Source organism: Toxorhynchites rutilus, chromosome 2, assembly GCF_029784135.1.
Source record: "Toxorhynchites rutilus septentrionalis strain SRP chromosome 2, ASM2978413v1, whole genome shotgun sequence".
NCBI classification, from domain to species: domain Eukaryota; kingdom Metazoa; phylum Arthropoda; class Insecta; order Diptera; family Culicidae; genus Toxorhynchites; species Toxorhynchites rutilus.
The window spans coordinates 245,721,998-245,741,630 of record NC_073745.1 but is presented as its reverse complement, the minus strand read 5'-3'; the positions used below and the strand labels follow the sequence as shown (position 1 = coordinate 245,741,630).

At 39.5% G+C, this 19,633-nt stretch overlaps 3 protein-coding genes and 1 pseudogene across 4 annotated transcripts in view; 3 read left to right on the top strand and 1 right to left on the bottom strand.

Annotated features, from left to right (window-relative positions):
- LOC129768771 (pancreatic triacylglycerol lipase-like) overlaps positions 1-17,338 on the bottom strand; it is a 33,321-nt gene extending 15,983 nt beyond the window's left edge. The window contains exons 1-5 of the mRNA XM_055770636.1: positions 17,207-17,338; positions 16,778-17,149; positions 12,567-12,772; positions 12,335-12,509; positions 12,189-12,265 (exon numbers count right to left, since the gene is read on the bottom strand). Of these exons, the coding sequence (XP_055626611.1) occupies positions 12,189-12,265; positions 12,335-12,509; positions 12,567-12,772; positions 16,778-17,149; positions 17,207-17,301 (925 nt within the window). The 5' untranslated portion in view covers positions 17,302-17,338. The remainder of the gene's footprint in view (positions 1-12,188; positions 12,266-12,334; positions 12,510-12,566; positions 12,773-16,777; positions 17,150-17,206) is intronic.
- On the top strand, positions 542-1,926 carry LOC129768772 (microfibril-associated glycoprotein 4-like). 2 transcript variants are annotated; one of them, XM_055770638.1, is made up of 4 exons: positions 542-716; positions 775-884; positions 1,033-1,277; positions 1,341-1,926. In XM_055770638.1, exons 1-4 carry the CDS (start codon positions 583-585, stop codon positions 1,740-1,742), a joined length of 891 nt encoding a protein of 296 aa, XP_055626613.1. In that variant the 5' UTR covers positions 542-582; the 3' UTR covers positions 1,743-1,926. The 2 variants fall into 2 exon arrangements, with proteins under 2 accessions (XP_055626613.1, XP_055626612.1); XM_055770637.1 differs by having other exon boundaries at positions 543-716; positions 775-899.
- LOC129768774 (angiopoietin-related protein 6-like) lies at positions 9,761-11,707 on the top strand (annotated as a pseudogene).
- A 792-nt stretch (positions 17,339-18,130) lies between the features above and the next one.
- LOC129766787 (integumentary mucin C.1-like) lies at positions 18,131-19,025 on the top strand. The gene is made up of 3 exons (XM_055767383.1): positions 18,131-18,207; positions 18,271-18,426; positions 18,490-19,025. Exons 1-3 carry the CDS (start codon positions 18,138-18,140, stop codon positions 19,023-19,025), a joined length of 762 nt encoding a protein of 253 aa, XP_055623358.1. The 5' UTR covers positions 18,131-18,137.
- The last annotated feature ends 608 nt before the right edge of the window (positions 19,026-19,633 follow it).

Sequence of the window (19,633 nt, the reverse complement as noted above, 5' to 3'; positions counted from 1 at the left end):
ACTCATATTTTCTCCAACTCGAACGGAATACAAGCTTTCATTAGAATCGAAAATATTCATGTTTTGTCATTTGTCGATTTCATTTGGAATTGCTCTGCAGCCTTAGTTTTTAAAAAATAAAAACTGAAAAAGTAATTGAACAGAAAGCAATTTTTGGATTGGACTATTTGCACCCACGTTGGGGAATCACGAAAAAGATATAGTGTGCCTGTAACAAGTATACGAATAACGGCAACTGATATGTATAACAAACACTGCTACGATTGGGAACCACCGATTTCAACATTACAAAATGTATAAAATTCCTGCTGCATCAAGCCCTGAAGTAGAGCAAATTTCACTCGATGATGGTCAGAATTATCAAGAACTCATGAGACATCTAATTGTCGAATAATGTCTAGAATAGGATTCTTGTTGAATGCAATCAGTCTATCCGTTGTATAGGAAGCCAAACTCCTTTTCCTCATTTTTATCTAACGGGCAATTGTTTACTCCCGCTGTGAATCCCCTAAGGAGGATAGTACATAAACAGCTGCTTGTGAATGAATCGACCAGTCGTTTGGAATCTGGAGTACAAGCAAGATGCTGAAACTGCAAATTTTGGTTCTTATCTGCACTCTCTTTTTAGCGGTTGTGCACACACAAGACACACCGCAATCGTGTAATACTTTTGGCTATGAAATCCTCGCTGCTCGTTTGGATTCACTTGAGACTGCGTAAGTTTTGTGTTGTTGATTGTAAACTTTCGAATGACCTATATATTTCTTCTCTCAGTATCGTGAAATCGCAATTGAAATCAACGGAAACTGCTCAGAACCTGCGAAGTGATGTCCTGCAGATTGCAAGAGACATACAAAACATGCATAAAATTCTCGATAAAACAGGTGATATCAGAACAGGTTTGTTAGTTGTTTCATGCTTCGAGAGTTATTTCACTCCCAGTAATGCGTTGAGGATGGCCTCTGATGCAAAATTTCTTACACATTATGATAGACTTTGTAACTTCGAATCAGGATTTTTTGTCGATTCCAGCAATTCCTGTTTCATGCGACGAAGTTCAAACGAGAAGATCCGGTGTATACATGGTGGACACTTCTAGGGGGATTCGGAAACCATTTCAGGTATTTTGTGATCAAGAGTTTGAAGGTGGTGGTTGGACAGTTTTCCAAAATCGATACAACGGAGACGTTGATTTCTATCGTTCCTGGAACGAGTACAAAGACGGTTTCGGTTCGCTTGATGGAGAATTTTGGTTGGGATTGGAAACTATTCATCAGGTGAGATGACCATGTCCATTCGACTGGATAACGTATGTTTTCAACTTCTCTTCCTTTCTTCAGATTACTTATGCTGGGCCATATGAGCTTGCTGTTGTGGTTGAAAATTTCATGGGCGAAATTGCCACAGCTCGTTATTCGAGTTTCGCTCTGGCTGGGGAAGCTGAGTTCTATAAACTAGCGAAGCTGGGATCGTATAATGGTACCGCTGGTGACAGTTTGAGCTATCATGTTAACAGTAAATTTTCGACATTCGATAGTGACAACGACGAAAACCCCAACAATTGCGCGGTGAATTATATTGGTGCATGGTGGTATAAATCATGTCATTACAGTAATTTAAACTCGAGATATCTCCCGGCTGGCGCCAGTTTTGAACCAAATAAGATAATTGTTTGGCGTAAATGGAAGGGAGATTCGGAGATGCTGAAGAAAACTCGTATGATGGTCAGAAGGAAGAAGTGATTGCATTGTAAATCCGGCTGGAGTAATAAAAATGCGAGTAGTATTCGCATAAAACAATTGTATGGTATCTTCAAAATACTGTCAAATGGATAATTCCGCCAGAAAAACAACAAATTAAAATAATGTGTGTGTTCATTACACAATGAGATTTCCGACGTACAATAAACAGCATTAGTTATCACAACATTATGTCCATTGGTAAAAACTGTAAAAACTCTGAAGCTCGACGGTGGGCACAAGTGATGAATCATCCTGATTCGACGACTGATTCATTCGTTCATTTAGAAGTCCCCACATCGTTTCCAGAACATATTCTGAAACCTAGAGTTTCCCTCGATGCTCAGAACCTTAAAAAAATCAGAACAATAGGCTCTGGCACAGACAGAAACTTGACGTAGGACCGAAATCCGTAATTATCTTATTCAATACTCCAAATGATGGCTCTATAGAAACTGAGCTGAACTTAGAAGGAAAGTGAGAGTTGTAGTGGAGTGTAGTGTAGCGTAGTAGAGTTGTAGTCTATTTTCAATATTAAACTGTTGGAAAAATCAGATGGATAGATATTCCGACATCAACACAAAACGCTCGATATTGTCTAGTTTTCTTGTATCGATGTTTAGAAATGTATATATAAATCCTCATTAATGAAACCATCCCTACAGACGATTAATAGTTTGTTCGCCTATTTTCTTCAGTTTATTTAATTTAACTGAGTACGAGAATTTAGTGCTCCCGTGGCCGAGTGATTCATTTTCATCACCCGTCACGACTTGCTTCGAAACGGCATTTTCATTGCGTTTTTGAAGCGTGTCGCAGATCGAGATGCAATCTATTAAAGGTTTCATCAAGTTTCACCAGATCCACATGAATTGTAGGTATCGATAGAGAATCTGTTTATTTATTTGTCGTATCCCGAGGATTATTCCTGATCAGCGTTTCGATTTGGTTTTCATCTGTGGCGTCTTTCCAAACAACTTTTATAGATTATTCAATATTCTTTTTTCTTAATGTTTCATATACCGATTTGATATATTTAGATGTTATTTGATGTGAAATATAACGGAACCAGTATCTTTTTTGTTTAGCTCTACATAATTTTTAGTGGCTTCCGTTCCTAGTCTATTCTTTTAATATTCGTGTTATTAAGATTGAATTGAAAGAAAAGTCGTTCAATCGATGTTCAGAAATGTGGAAGAATTGACAAGCATGGTATAAACTCTACCAGAAGTGGAACAGCCAGTATGTTCCCGCGTCTTTTGATCGTTAATATTTTTTCCGAAATCCTGTAGCACTAGAGCCAATTACATGAAAATCTATATTCAGAATTTATCTGTATTCATAGTTCATGTTATGGACTGAATATTTACTCACCAAAAAAGAAAAGCATATCAGCAGAGGAACAATTGAACATTGTTTTAAAATTTTTATGTTATTTGGTTCGATTATTTAATTTAATTTATTTATCAACATCTTTGACACAAAGTCACACAGATTGGTTACGGACACTTAATTTTATTCTTAAAGATTACTCTATTAACGTTAAAATCAAAATATCTACAAACGTCATTAAAGAGTCGGCAGCATCTGTCAAGCGGGCTGTTGTAGCCATAGGCAGTACGGTGTCTTGGAACCCTTAAAAGGCTAGTACTGCGAAGTTGGCGGGCTGGAGCATGAAAATTGAAATCCTGTAGTAGACTACTGCAGTCAATATAATGACGAATGACGTCAAAAACGAAGAGTCTCTGTAAAAAGTCTCGTCGACTCGATAGCGTTTGCATTCCGATGAGCGCACAATCTCTGCTCATACGAAGGCAAGTTGTCAGGACTTGACCATAGAAGTCGGCGTAACGCAAATCTTACGAATCTTTTTTGGATTCGTTCAATTCGTGACATGTGGACAGCATGATATGGAGCCCAAATTTGTACTCCATATTCAAGAATACTACGAACCAACGAACAATACAACGTTTTTAGCACATAAACGTCGTCGAACTGTGCTGTATTGAGGCGTAAAAATCCAAACATGGCATTAGCTTTGCGATTGACATGGATATGTGTTCGTTGAATCGTAGTTTGCTGTCTAACATCAGTCCAAGATCGTTGATAGAATCGACTCTTGCAAGCGTCAATTGGTCCATCGAGTATTCGAATCTGATCGGCGACTGACCACGGGAGAAGGTGATGACCTTACATTTGGCTGTGTTTACCGTTCATCTGACACCACCTTATTAACCGAATAATATCAGTTTGAAGCGCGCAGCAATTTAGAGTGGTTAAAAATAAGCATGACGGGAGTGGCTAACGATGCTGCACAGTTCTTGACGAAGGATGGTGGAATATAGTCCGGACCTGGGCCTTTCGATGCATCAACCGAACGAAGAACTTCAAAAATATCGACGCGACTGAAGTGAGGCTGCTGCATGCGAATATTATAGCTTGGTAATTGACCAACATACAGCTGCGACGGAGGAATTTCAGAATGCTCGAAAACGCTGCGGATGGAGTTTTGGCTGCCATATGATACGTCAAGCGGGATACCAGGTGATTTTTTGCGCGAGTTCACAAACGACCAAAAAGATGATGGATTTTCTCTAGGGCCAGTCTGGATCCAGTCAATGTACTCCTTAAAGCAGAATTCATGCAAACTGCTGTACTCAGCTTCAGCGAGCTGTACATCAAATTTCTTTTCTGCAGTCCTAGAGCGAAAGTAACGTTTGCGGGCCTTACGCAGACGGTTTCGCAGGTTACGCCATTGCGGATTCCACCATGGTTGTTGGAATTTCATCGAATGCTTTCGGGTCTTTACCGGAACCAAATCATGGATTATTTTATAAATGTTTTCATAGAACACGGATAAGGCATCGTCCACGGAAGGAAGGTTTAGTAACCGTTCCCAATCCAATACCGCAATTCTCGAGTTAATCGCATCAAAATCGCACCGTGCAAAGTTATACTCACGGCTCCGGAATCGGACGACTGATGATCTTTAATACTGATGTCCACTTTCAGTACGAGTGATTTATGGTGACGGTCAACATTTAGTATGGCGGAAGGCGGCTCGAATAGCTGAAAGGAGTGCAGATCACTGACGAGTACCAGGTCGAGAAGCTTGCCATTCACGTTGATTTGTCTGAGTCCTGTAGACAGTAAAGACTCAACCAGAGCAACCTGATGAGACATTGAGCGGTAAAAATCCTTGCACATCTTCATCAAAATTCCATACCAAATTGGGTAGGTTATAATCACCTAAGACGCTAGTCGTGTCACGTGGGCTGGCCATTTCGAGTAGCTGAAGGACGGTGTCGGCATGTTTTGTATAGAGGTCGAGATGACTGCAAGGACGGATGTATATGCAACGCAAGAAAAGCGATTCGTGTGGAAGAATGACTTGCACAGTAACTTGCTCGAGATTACCGCTGTCTTTGAGGTGTATGGCTTTACAATTCAGCTTAGACTTCACAGCAATCAGAACACCACCACCACTTCGGAGTGCACTAGTGCGGGGATTCCGATCACAACGAATAATTTTTTGCGAGATCAGCATTCGAGATGTTCGTGTGTAACCATGTTTCAGTGAATACTACAACGTCGATGTCACAAGAAAGTAGAGAATGAAGAAGTTTGTTTGTTTTTGTCCTTTCTCCACGAACGTTCTGGTAATAAATGGTCAAGTTATTACGACTGCTAGCAGAAACGGTGACCTCTCCATGAGTGCTGATCGAGGTTGGCGGAGTTGTTACGTCGACGTTGATGCTTCCGGGTCGGCTGTTGGCGCAGGTTTCCAAAAATGCCGTGAGGTGGAGCCATTGTCCTCAAATTCACGAGATTCAATCCCTTGCGGCCAAGTAGAGGGGTCCATTGCCTTTGTCTTTAAGTTTGTGTTGATACCCACCTTAAACGACACGAAGGTCAACGTGTTTAACGGTCGGCCCTTGGGAATGAGTAATTACCGTTCTGAATAATATTTCGGACGCTTAAGGCATATAATGCAGAAAACAGGTGTAAACTTTACGCACAGGTATTATTTGGTTGATATTTTTAATAAATTAGTTCAATATGCTTTTAAGCTTTCTACTTTGGTACCTATTTGATTGAAAACATAAAAAATCATCGAATAAAATGCTTTTCAAATGACGCGAATAAAAATCAAACTTCGGACACTAAATCAAATTTCGGACACTTTATTTTGTAAATTTTTAAACGAAAATTACATTACACTTGATTATATTTTATAGTCAACTGCGAAACACAATCACAGTAAACTGTTAACGATGATGAGAACTGGTGAAATACGGGAGAAAATTTTGGTGAACGGGTAAATTCTACGTTCTCACGCTAAGCAAACGTCAAACACAAACGATAGTGAGTAGTGTTGATAGATTTTTGGCGATTATGTTATAATTCAAATGTAGTTCTCATATGAAATGATAGTGAAATCAAGGGATTACTCTAAAGAAGCAATTATGGTATTAATTTTATAGTTATATCATCAATGCATTAAGCATATCAAGATATTAGAACAAAGTGTCCGAAATATGATTCAGAACGGTATATAAATTTCATTATATTGACTTTCCAAACAAAATTTTTCTATTGGGTACTTTTACACTATTAAGCGTATTTCTTCATCAATAATCAATTCCTCAAATTTGTCAAATGTTCTGGTTTCATGAAATTATCCAGCACTGGTTTTGAAAATCTCAGAACAGTTTGAGTGTTGTGAATATAGTTCGGGATTTTCCTTCTGGAAAAGTTTATTCAGTCGATTTACAACTGACAATATGTATGTTAAAAAAGTTAGGCACATGTTTGTACCAGAAGAATTTTTGTAGGGATTCTAGTAGGTTTATTATTTATTAGACCCACGTATATAATCGTCCTTATAGATTCTGAAAATTTGGTAAATTTTTCACAAATATTTTCAAAGCACTGCACGTGGAATATGGATGGCCTTTCCAAAAGTTTGTGTGTAGTTCATGAACAACCCTAAACATTTAGTGCCTTAGACAACACTGTTCCTGTTATTTTTACTAGACAAAACTGTTTGCACGGACGAGTAGTCCCGTACATGTAAATCAGACGCCAAATGGATGCTTCACTTGCCAAATCGATCAACTCCATTTTTTGAATATTTTTAAATTTTAGTATCAAAGCACTTGATTAGCCCCTAACAGTATATATTCAAAACAAATTTCTTTAATGATAATAATTAATAACACTAAATAATAAAATCTTTTTAGCCATTGAATAATAAATAATCATAAAACATATAATATTTTATCATTTTTCTCAACATCTTGTTTTACGATTAACTAATCGTTTTAGCAATTGAAGCATCCACATGTCGTGATATTAGCGCGTTCGTCGTTCTCCGGTTCGGCATTGGTTCAACTGCAACAGGGATAGCTGACACCGAGTTAAAACTAAGCCATTTACGAATTTAAATCACAACATTCACGATTTATCACTCATCTAGCAAGCGACCAAACGGTCAGCGCGGCTTTCCAATTTCAAAGAAAAATTTCACAGCATCCATAATTAAAAACAACATTATCACCATCATTCAGCGTTCCTAATGCTGATGCCACACACAGCGGTTTTGTTCGATACATAGGAATGATGGAAGATAGATATCGCTGTGTAGATGCAATTTTGACGTAGGACTACGTCTTTTATTTCTATACCGGGGTGTAAAATCAAAGTTTCGAAAACGAAAGCGTTACGCCGGACACCGAGATTTTGGGCGTTAATAGCTCTTAAACAACTGAACGAAATGATATGATACACACTTCATTCGAAAGATAAAATGTCTACGCGTTATATACTTGTTACTTTTTCATCCAAAAACTTGTTTCAATAGCCTTAAAATTTCTTTCAAAACAAGTTATTGAAATCACCAATCGGTATATAAGCGAGCGCCACTCGTAAACCCACTCAGTTATAATTGAACAGCGATTGGAGCATGTTGTCGCTGTTGTGGTGAAGCTCTTCGTTCATCATGAAAGCGCGGATGAACGGTGTCACCAAGAGCCTGTTTGTGCACCTTAGGCCAGAAGGGAATCCATCAGGAGGAGAGTGATGCCACAAACGGTTCCCCGGGACGAGATCGGAGCAGCAGCCGGAGCAGCTGTGTCTCGCATGCGTCTCCACTACTAGTGGCAACAGCAAACATCATGAGTAGAGAGTTTCAAGCATGCTCTCTTTCTCTGCTGCTGCTCAGTCAGATCTCTCATTCTTGTTCGACGCTCAGATTGGCAAACATCTGTGCTTTCACTGTGCTTCAAGTGTGGTCAATAATCCTCTTCACATCAACCAACACGACTTCATGTGGCAAGGGAGGTATAGGAGGCAGAGGAGTGAAGCGTATCGCGAGGGTTCTGCATGACAACATGCAGGGTATCAAACACGCTACCCGTCGTTCTGCTCGCCGTGGTGGTGTCAACGAAACCCCACGCAAACCGACGCACAGAAGCCGAATATGCCAAAGCCAAGGAAAGCAGCAGCGGCTTCGGAGAAAACTACCGCTGCTAAAAAGTAAACAACTGCCTACATTCGACTAACATGAACATGACCAGAGAAATCAACCAGTCCTTTTCAGGACTATCGATATTGCTTTGAACGAAAGAGTTTAATTTATTGTTTTCCACTAATCATAAAAATGATGTGAAACTATGATCAAAAATATTGTTAAGTTTTGCTTTTTCTTTGACCAGGTGCAATTAACAGGGAACCGTCGTATAACGGCTAGAAATGTCTAAAATTTTCGTTGGGGCATTTTATAATAACCTATTCATTCGATTAATTGTTTTTAAGTATTCGATCAATTGAGCGACTATTTGTTGAAAAAGCATCGATGATGAAAAGGGTTATGATATCATACTTTTAAAAGCTATATTAAAACTTCGCTTCGCTTTTTCGCGCCCGATAAGCCAAATATTTGTATCGCAAGCAAGTAGGAGGCGCGTAGTTCACACATACCAAATGATATAAAACGAAGAAGCACTCGTAGATATCATTCATTCTCACAACGGACGTGGAACGGACAACAAGTAGCAGCAGCAATAATGGAAGCAGCTTATATCAAGGCGAGCATCGAAGCTGAGTGGGCAATAGGCGAGCTGTGCTTCACATTGAGTGTCTATGGCAGTATAAGCAGCGGCAAACTACTACTACTACTACTTACTACTAGTGGCAGCAGCAAGTATCACGAGCGGAGCGTTTCGGGTACGCTCTCTCCGTCAGAAGTGCGAGAACGTGCTTCTTGACATAGTGAAGGTGCAGCAGTGAAATTCAAGACGAGCATCGAATCTGAGCGGTCAACAATTGAGTTGTGTCTCACATCGAACTTAAGTGGCAGTAGCAGCAGCAGCGGCGGTAAACATCGAGGCCAAACAATAGCAATCGAGCTGGGTCTCGCATCGGTCCACTACTAGTGGCAACAGCAAACATCATGAGCAGAGAGTTTCAGGCATGATCTCTCTCCCTGCTGCTGCTGCTCAGTCAGATTTCTCATTCTTATTCGACGCTCAGATCGGTAAACATCTATGTTTTTAGTGTTTCAAGTGTGGTCACATCAAATCAACATAAACCAACATGCGGCAAGGAAGGCAAAAAAGGATCGAAGCGTATCGCAAGAATCGTTCTACATGACAACATCCAGTGTATCAAACTCGCTATCCGTCATTTTGCTCGCTGTGGTGGTGTCAACGAAAACTCTAGAAAGTTTTATGCGAGTAAATATGTCGCAATAAATGTTTACGCAATATGAGTGCCGATCCCTGATAACACTGGTGGAGTGAACAAAAACTACCCAACAACCAAACCAAACGGCCTTTTTCAGGGCCAGCAGATCATTATCAAAGAGTTTAACAATATATTTTTTCAAACATTTCCAAAATCAGCATGCGACAGACAGCCTAACGTAATCCTACGTCAACTATGCGGTCGTGTCGGACACAACCTCCTGTAACTATTTTACACTGGATGCACCGATTTGCCGTATGTTGGAGAGTGTTTTTACATTCTTGCATCATACGCTCACGTTGTTGTTCTAATGCGCTGCCAAAGGTAGATTGAAGTGATTTATAAATGAGGAATAATATGTGTGCAAAAGAATGGACTCTTCTCAGAGTCAGAGTACTATAGATTCTCGAATCAGGTTCATTAAACTATTTATAGTTCATCCAATTTCTTTTTCTAGAATAGAATACTCCTGGAATACTAAGTTCAACCCACGCTTATTGATACAATGATCAACCTATCGATTATAGCAAATGAAACCTCTTCATCATCTTTTTGCATCATGCGAGCATTGTTTACTCTCGGTGTGAATTTCCGACGGATGATAATACATAAACAGCTGATTATAAACGATTGGATCAGTCGAGTATTATCTTCAGAACAATCAAGATGCTAAAACACCAACTTCTCACTTTCTTCGGGTCGCTCATTTTGGGCGTTGTTCACACACAAGATGCACCGCAGTCGTGTAATACTTTCGGTTACGAAATTATAGCTTCTCGTTTGGATTCTCTAGAGATTGCGTAAGGTTGGTTTCTTCAATGGAACGTCTTTGATGGCGCAATTTTTCTTTCCAGTATCGTTGAATCGCAAAGTGACGTCATGCAGATGACGAAGGATATACAAAACATGCATGAATTGCTAAACAAGTCAACTCAAACAGGTATATATTTCGAAACAGGTTCGTTGATTTGAATCTACTTCGCCAGTAATACCAGGGACAGACATACAGCTGTACTTGCGCTGTAAGGGTACAGCGTTGTACAGGTACTATCGTACCATGACAGACATACTTTAGTTGTACATTGTACCGTATGTCAAACTGACAATCAGAATTTTTCCAAATTTCACCACATATTTCAATGAAAAAGGTTTTTATTTAGCGTCTAAACTATCAAACACAACAAATATGTTCCCAATCTGAGTTATTAACTCAAGAGAAAGTCAGTGAAAAGAATGTTTACCAAGTGTTTTGATTCAATTTGTTCATGCTATCGACCACTAGTCGTCTATGGCGCTGCGCACAGTACAACTGTAGCCATGTACAGCGGTAAAATAGGTCGGTACAGGTACAGCGATTGTACCGAGTTGCTTGCATGGTTCTAGCGCTGTACATGGTGACAGACATACAATTTTCGAAGTACAACGGTAGTACAGCTGTATGTCTGTCATAAGTATAAGTTTAGTCCTTACAGTGCGTTGGCCTTTCTATACACACCTTTCTTGCACATAGAGATATATTTTATAACTTCAAACCACGTTCCTTCATTATCCAATTCCAGCATTACCTGCTTCATGTAACGAAGTTCGATCTAATAAATCCGGTGTATATATGGTGGACATTTCTATGGGTTTTCGAAAACCATTTCAGGTATACTGTGACCAAGAGTTTGAAGGTGGTGGTTGGACAGTTTTCTAAAATCGATACAACGGAGACGTTGATTTCTATCGTTCCTGGAAAGAGTACAAAGAGGGTTTCGGATCGCTCGATGGAGAGTTTTGGTTGGGACTGGAAACCATTCATCAGGTGCGATAACCACGTCCATTTGTTTGTGTATATATCTTGGGATCTTCTTCTCTTCTAGATTACATATTCAGGAGCGTACGAGCTTGCTGTTGTGGTTGAAAATTTTATGGGCGAGATTGCCACAGCTCATTACTCGAGTTTTGCTATAGGAGGGGAAGCAGAGTTCTACAAACTAGCGAAGCTGGGCTCGTATAACGGTACCGCAGGGGACAGTTTACGTTATCATTTTAACGGTAAATTTTCGACATTCGACAATGATAACGATGAGAATTCTTACAATTGCGCGGTGGATTATATTGGTGCATGGTGGTATAAATCATGTCATTACAGTAATTTAAACTCGAGATACTTCCCGGCTGGCGCAAATTTTGAACCGAATATTATAATTGTTTGGCGTAAATGGAAGGGAGATTCGGAGGCTTTGAGAAAAACTCGTATGATGATCAAAAAGAAAATAAAGAAATGATATAACAAAATAAAAATCCCAAAAAAGACCGAAATAATTAAATTACGTGTAGTACTGTCATGATATCATTCTAGAATGACGAACAACCGAAGAAAGTCATCTGAAAAACTATTGATAGTAGAGGATTCCCCAATAAGAGCGATAAACTATTAAATTGATGTAAAACACAGAAATTTCAGCCAAATTGGGACGGTTAGATTTATTAATTATTTTCTCATACACTACTAATGCGCCATGGGGAAAAACAAACATTATATCGAAGAAGTATTGAAAAATTGATTGAAATCCTAGAAGAAAATTGAGTCCATCAGTCATATGACAGAGAATTGCTATTCTGTTGGATAACAGCGAATACTTATTCACGTCGCAATGTAGAATGTTAAACAAAATGACTAACATTCAAAAATCAATTAGTTACAATCTTACCACTAACCGTTCGTTTTCATTGTGCTGTTTCCTAATCCATACGGAGGCAGATTGGACGTTCTTAAATAGAATGTTCCTCGTGCTCTGTGAAATGTAATCAATACAAGAAGAGTGTATTGATGATCATTCGCTAACACATCTCCCATTGCTTACTTTTGCGGTACAAATTCTCCCATGGCAACCATTTTCTTCGCTCCACTCTCGACGTGTTTGCAAGGTTCTGTTGAGTCGAAAATATCCTCAAACGCACACCCATAGGCAATAAAATTGTTTGGCAATAGGATGGACTCCGCGAAAAATCCAGTCGATCGGTAGTGACTACACGCATCTGTGGATGGTAAGCACTTACACACACGGTTATGATTCAAAAGTTGAAGAGTCTCACTCAAAGATACAACGTCTAAAAGTTGGCATCCTGGCTGGGGTGGAATCCCTCGATTTGGATAAAAGTCCGCATGAGCGCGCGCTGTAAGTTCTCCCAAGGCAAGTCCATCTGTGTGAATGGCATCCACAAATTTAGCGTCCGATTCGCGGACGGCATCTATCGATAACCTGGCGAACAGGGGACCCGCTGGATCCAAGGCGGTTATCCTAAAATATAATATGAGCATCAATCCACGAGTTTCGAATCATCTTTAAGGCTCGAGTTATTCAATATCTGGGGGCAAAAGAACAGATATATCTCGGAACCATATTAATAAAATAGAAAAAAGTTGAATGCTTAAAACGAAAGTCAAAAAATTGCGGAGAAATTATTCCGATTGGGTTTTGATGAAATATCTATCTATTCTTCGAATACCACTCTTCATATGTGCAAACCTGAGCGACGATTTTGTTCCACCATTTTTCATCTCTTTCGCATCCCGAGTCACTTTCAATTTCTTAATCTTCTGTTTAAGAATTGCCCAATATTTCTTAATTGGACGGAATTGAGGGCAGTGGAGTAGATTGATGTCCTTTTCGAAGATATCGACAACGTTGTCTCGATACCACTGTAGTTCTTCTCCTCTGTGGCCGCACTTCGACAACTTAGGCCAAAACTTAACAGGACCATTGTGAATTTTAATATATGGAAGAATACGTTTTATTCAGGCGCTCCTGCTTGTACATTTTTGAATGCGAATGACGGATCTTTAGGCCTTGTTCTCACTGCAGCGGGGCGTCAGCGTGGCTTGGGCGGGGCGTGTGATGCTTACTATTAATCGTGTGTGTTCTTACCGATGTGTTCACACCAGGCTGACGTGTCGTGAGCGTGGTTTTGGCGTGTGGCTGACGTGCAAACGAAAACACTTCACGCCGGCGATATTTGTACTTCTCCGCTTCTCTCTTGAATATGTTTGTTTGTAGTAGACATAATTTTAATTTTTCGCATTTTTTTTAGTTTTTACGTTTTTCACCGTCCGATTTTTGTCCCGGTTCGTCCAACGATGTTGGATTATTTAAAAATAAACCAATTTTCATTCTTTCATTCAAAAACACACATTGACAATTTGTATAAAACACGCCGAAGACACGCCGCTGGCACGGTGCAATGTGAGTGAATTAAAATGTCGTTGCGAGAAGTGAACACGCCCCGCTCACGCCACGTTGACGCCCCGCTGCAGTGAGAACATGGCCTTATAGTAGCATGTCCGAAAAAGACCCTGAAATTATTGAGAACCTGTTAAGAGGGTCCAAAACCCACAGGAGGGACGGTTGTAATAGCTGTTATCCATGGCTATTACGCAAAGGAAGAAATAGCTAAATGGTGGTTCTACAAAACGTTCACACGAAGAATAATGGAACATATCGCCGGATCGATTGTTTCTAGGGAAGTTCTCCCGGCTACTTTCTCAGGGATAGCTCTCCGCCGTCACTATTGGAGTTAGATAAAGAGTACGCGCTATCTGCCGTACAGGTACGCGCACAATCACACAAACACACACAAACGCAAATACATTCTTTAACACTTAACTTTTTCAAAGACACCACTCCCCCAGAAGCGAGCGCCGCCCAATGAGCCAGGGTTGTGCGAGCAACTGATGGCAAGCGCCTGAGTAAACGTGTTAAATAACTACGAAACAATAAGAGAGGGTCGGTTCAGGGCCACCTTATTTAGGTCGGTTCAAGACTTAGTACTACCTTCCCCTATATGTGGAGTGTGATTAAATAGTTTTTCTATTGGCATTTTCGCTTCGAGCCGTTAACGTGAATTTCAACATTCCTTAAGGGAGACGAACCCAGCAAAATAAATAGCTGAATTCGGACGAACAATTCTCGCCAAAAACTTGGGTCCGCTGTGACAGGAAACAAACGTTCAAAGTTGTCACATTTCATTCTGTAAAATTTTCTGAAAAAAATGGTATCGAAAAATTAAGGGAAAAAAATATTTATTCTATATTTATTTATTCATTTTTTTTTATTTTTCTTATTTATGGGTTGTTAAGGTCGTTTCTATACAAAAAATGAAGATTTTCTCATAATTCTTTGAATTCTATGATGTTTATACATGGTTTCGTTGAACTTTGCCTTCATATTCTCCGTTAATTTCATCCTTGACGCTTCCTTAACATATTGCGGACCGCTCACGAGATTTCTTGTGTTTCGCGTTTCGTCTGTTACGGATGGATTACGAAATAACCCGTGTTTTCTACACTTGAAGATTAAATGCTTGGTTTGCCAAGAATCTAAGAAGACCTACCGATGACTCACCTTCGTCTCATCTACATCGAAGGAAACGAACTTATTCGTGGAATCCGAACAAATGAAGCGTTCAAGTTTACCCCAAAACGTGCGATCCTCAATGTGTTAAGACGATACATAGTTCTTGGCTTCAAAATAGAGTCTATAATTGTAGATGCCAACCGATACCCGGACTTTGTTTTGTTTGCATTGTAAAGCGAAAATATTCGCTCAACACGCGTTCATGACGCGTTAAAAAGCGTCTTACAAACGACCTTAGCAATGGATACAAAAATTTCTCATCACGTCTTTTCTCTTTCCAACATCTGGGACCTAGTTATATCTGAGTCACTTAATTTTTGCTCCATAAGATTAGTCTTGAGTAGCCTGAATTCATTATACAAGCCTTGTCTATTATCTGCTTCAACGAATTGAGGAAATTGGCGCATCAAAACATTAACAGCCCGACGGCATTTTGAGGTTTTGATAATCGGATCGCTGAAATCAAATCGCTTTGAAATCTGTTTCACGAGTTCAATATAGAAGTCACGACAAATCGAAGCTGACCTTCGAAGTTTCCTAGCGGCATCCAATCCTTTTTTAGCTTCTTCTGATTGATTATGGTCATACCTAACTTGGAACGAAAAGAATAGTTTGAGCTCTTCAAATCGCTCAATAATTCACTCGTCAACTGCATCCAACGAAAACCATCTCGTTGCGTTGCGTTCAACATTTTTATAAATCATGGTATCTATGTATGCACCTCAACAAATGTGATATTTAAAATTGAATTTAAAAAACGTATTTTAATTCTTTTAATTTTAATTTTAAAACCTGTAATTCTGTATATACTGATTCTGTATCTTAAATCTAATGAAAAATCTGTAAAATACAGAATATTCTGTATATGTGGCAACCCTGCAGATGTTGCAGATATAGCTCGTTTGGTAGTTATTTTGCTTCTCAGGTGAGTTCCTTTGATTTGTGGCACGAACTACTTCACGGTTCGAAATACACTAAAAGTTCCTCGCTGTTCCTGACTTTTATGTGATTCTGACTGGCTAATGAATCACAAGGGGTAGTCCTTGCGATGCAGTTTTCGCTTCTCTGCAGAGATTGAGCACTTAGCGATCTGCACTAATGCATGCGAAATTCTCTCGATTGAGCAAAAGATCCACCACAGCTTGATTGTATCGTCAGTGATGATGATCTTCTTCTTCTTGAATGGCACTAACGTTCCTAGAGGAACTTCGCCGACTCAACGTAGTATTACTTGCGTAATTTTTATTTGTAATTAGTGGAGATTTCTATGCCGAATAACACGCCTTGAATGCATTCTGTAGTGGCAAGCTCTAGAATACGCGTGACCACAGTGCAAGTCGGGGGAAATTTCTTTGACGAAAAATTCCCCCGACCAGAACGGGAATCGAAACCGAACCCCCGGCATATCAGGTGTGACGCTAGCCACTCGGCCACGGGAGCACATCCTACTTGATCCTACTTGATAGCATTTTTTAGGAATAGTATTAGGATATAGGAAACTGAAAATAAGAATTAGGAAATTGGAGAATAGGAGAATACGAGAATATGATAATAGGAGAATAGGAGAGTATGAGAATAGAAGAATAGGAGAATAGGAGAACAGGAGTATAGGAGAATAGGAGAATAGAAGAACAGGAGAATAGAACAATAAGAGAATAGGAGAATAAGAGAATAGAAGATTAGGAAAATAGGAGAATAAAAGATAGGAAATGGGAAATAGGAAATAGGAAATAGAAAATATGAAATTGGAAATAAGAAATAGGAAACAGAAAAAAGGGAAATAGGAATAGCTAATACCGGGGTGTTCAATTCAATTTGTTCCTATTTCGATACATCGCACTCTGGTTTTTCAAGCGTAATTTGTGAGCCTGAGTTATTCCATCAATGACCTACCTTCCTAATTTACCCTGAAAGAACTTGCCAACGTTGCCGGCAATATGCGCTCCAAGACTATGTCCAATCACATGCACTTGTCCGTGCTCAATGCTCATCCTCTGCATAAACTCCGACAGAATTGATCCGATTTCGAAACCCAAGAAACGAACCATTTGTCTCTCCTGGCCGTAACTCGTGGAGCTAGCATTTGCCCAATCTGCTAAGAGAATGTTATGCTCATTTTGCACTGCATACGCGTTCCGTACCGGCACCATCGCAATCTGGTTACGATCGGCGTTCCAACCGTGAATCAGCACTTTCAGCACTTTTTGCGGCTTGTATTGCGATAGTGAACCATGGCTCGATATATCGATACCCTGTGGGAAGTCACTTCAAGGTTTCGTCAGCTTAGGTGAAAAATGGTCATTTCGAATGGGAATCACTTACGGGGTATAGAAAAATAATTTCACTTCAGTGGACTGTCGAGAAGCGACTTTAATATTCATAAATATTGAAACGAGAACGTAGAAAACAAACCACATTGCGCTTTCCGATGCTTGCGACTACCTGTGTCGTTTGTAGGCTCAACAGAAAAAAATATTATTTCTAGTGGTAGCTGTAGTAGAATAAGCTTTCATTATCAACGCATTCAGTCTGTTGAATTGCATGTCGATATGATGATTGCAACATCGATTTACAGATGGAACAATCACTCATAATTTCGTTCAATTGTGCGTTCATGATGTGCATTGATATATAAATAGCTTGTGTTGTATCGTTCATATTCAGTGTGATGATATGAAAAAAATATTTGTAAAAATCATTTGAAAAAAATATTATGAAATATTTGAAAAAACGCACTATTGTCTATTTAATCTGTCTAAGAATTTCTCGATAGTTACTTACATCATTTCAACAGAAACAAACAACAACAGTTATTGAATGAAATTCAACAAGTGCAAAAATAATATGCATCCTGGTTAACGAAAAACGAACAATTTAAAATAAATTGCTGACATTTAATAAATTGTTAGTAATCAAATACTGAAATACTGAAAAAATATATTATTTTGTAACACAAAACAAACTTGAAATGACAAAACTTGACAAGTTTGTTCATATAATGCTCACGTACCTATTATTTGCGACGTGAAAGCCCATAAACACTAGTATCTACGATGTTATTGCATTGTAACGTCTTATACACGTTTGTATCCATCATACACAACAAAACACTCCCACACTGGACATCAGGAAATATCATATTTCCGGTTCATCGTGCTTCTACGATAAACAAACAACTGTCCGTCAAAACTGAACTAAGAAAGTATAAAAATGTTCACTGCTTCCATTCACAGTTCAAAGCCAATTTACAGTAATGGCACCAAGAGGCATAATATTGTTGTCAATGATTCTCACATGGTTTCATTCAACGCCCGTTATTGCGCGTGAGTATACTTTCAAGATCTAATATGTTTCTTTTGTTTTTAATCTATTCTTTGACTTTCTAGGAAGATTTTCCGAGAATGAATTCTTTTCGTTTTCCGGGCGAGTTCCAAACATTATCGCGAAACCTTCTTGCAATAGTCAGCCAGGATACGTACACAATAATGTCATTGAAATGCCACATGGATGCTGTGAAGCTCCGTTACTTCTACCACAGCCATGTAACTCTGCTTTATTCCCTACCAATGTGTGCCCATGTTTATTGAAATCAATAACTTCAACAGTTGCACCGTCTCCTCTTACAACGACACCGCATCAAATTGTCGCTTTGTCATCAACAACAATGAGAGGTCCCACATCTACTGAATCACCTACAACTTTAACCACTGAAACAACGTCTTCTACGACAAATAGTATTTCGCCTTCAACAAGTCAAGTTTTAACAACGACTTCTCCTGCGACAAAGCAAACTGCTCAACCTACAACTATTTCGACTACTACACCGATCACCACTCCAACAGCTACGCCTTCGCTACCCACAACAGAAACTCCTTACTCACTCATCTCGACATCATCTACAACAGACTCAAATCTTTGTGAGAAACCCAGCTTCGAAGAACAGAACAAGGCAAAGCAGATTAAACTTGCATTGCCTAATCGCATCGGGTCAGCCCGGCATGAGTGTGAAAAACCCTTGATCGCGTATCCTATCATCAGACCGCTATCTGGATGTAATTCCCATGGTCACATCATCTTGAAAAAACAATCGGCGAGTTCTTTCTGGATTCCTTTGCTGTCCGAGATGAACGGAGATCGATGAAACTGTGATATATTGAAAAACACTATGTAACACATCACTCGTTAAAATTAATGTCTAATGAAACAACATATTTTACGCTGAGTTTAGACTAGTGATATATTCATGTGAAGAAATATGATAAGATTTATGGAAATCTCATCAACCGTTTACACTAACGCGAACCTATATGATGAATATTTTCGGTGAATTCATTCACCTGGAGTAGAACTGCCTCCAGCTTTAGTGATTTCTCGCCAGTGAAAAATTCACCAGCGTTTCGACATGCCTGAATTTATTCAATTCATAGTTATATATACCTAATAGACCTAATATACCTCATGCCGGCTTCATCGAAGGTCGGTCTACTACTGACCAAATCTTCACCTTGCGGCAGATCCTCCAGAAATGCCGTGAGTACAGAGTCCCCACGCACCATCTCTTCATCGACTTTAAAGCCGCATACGATTCAATAACACGAAAAGAGCTATTGAGAATCATGGACGAAAACGGCTTCCCCGTGAAGCTGACAAGACTGTTTAAGGCTACAATGGATGGAATACAGTGCTGTGTGCGAATTTCAGGTGGATTATCTGATCCATTCGAGTCCCGCAGCGGGCTTCGACAAGGTG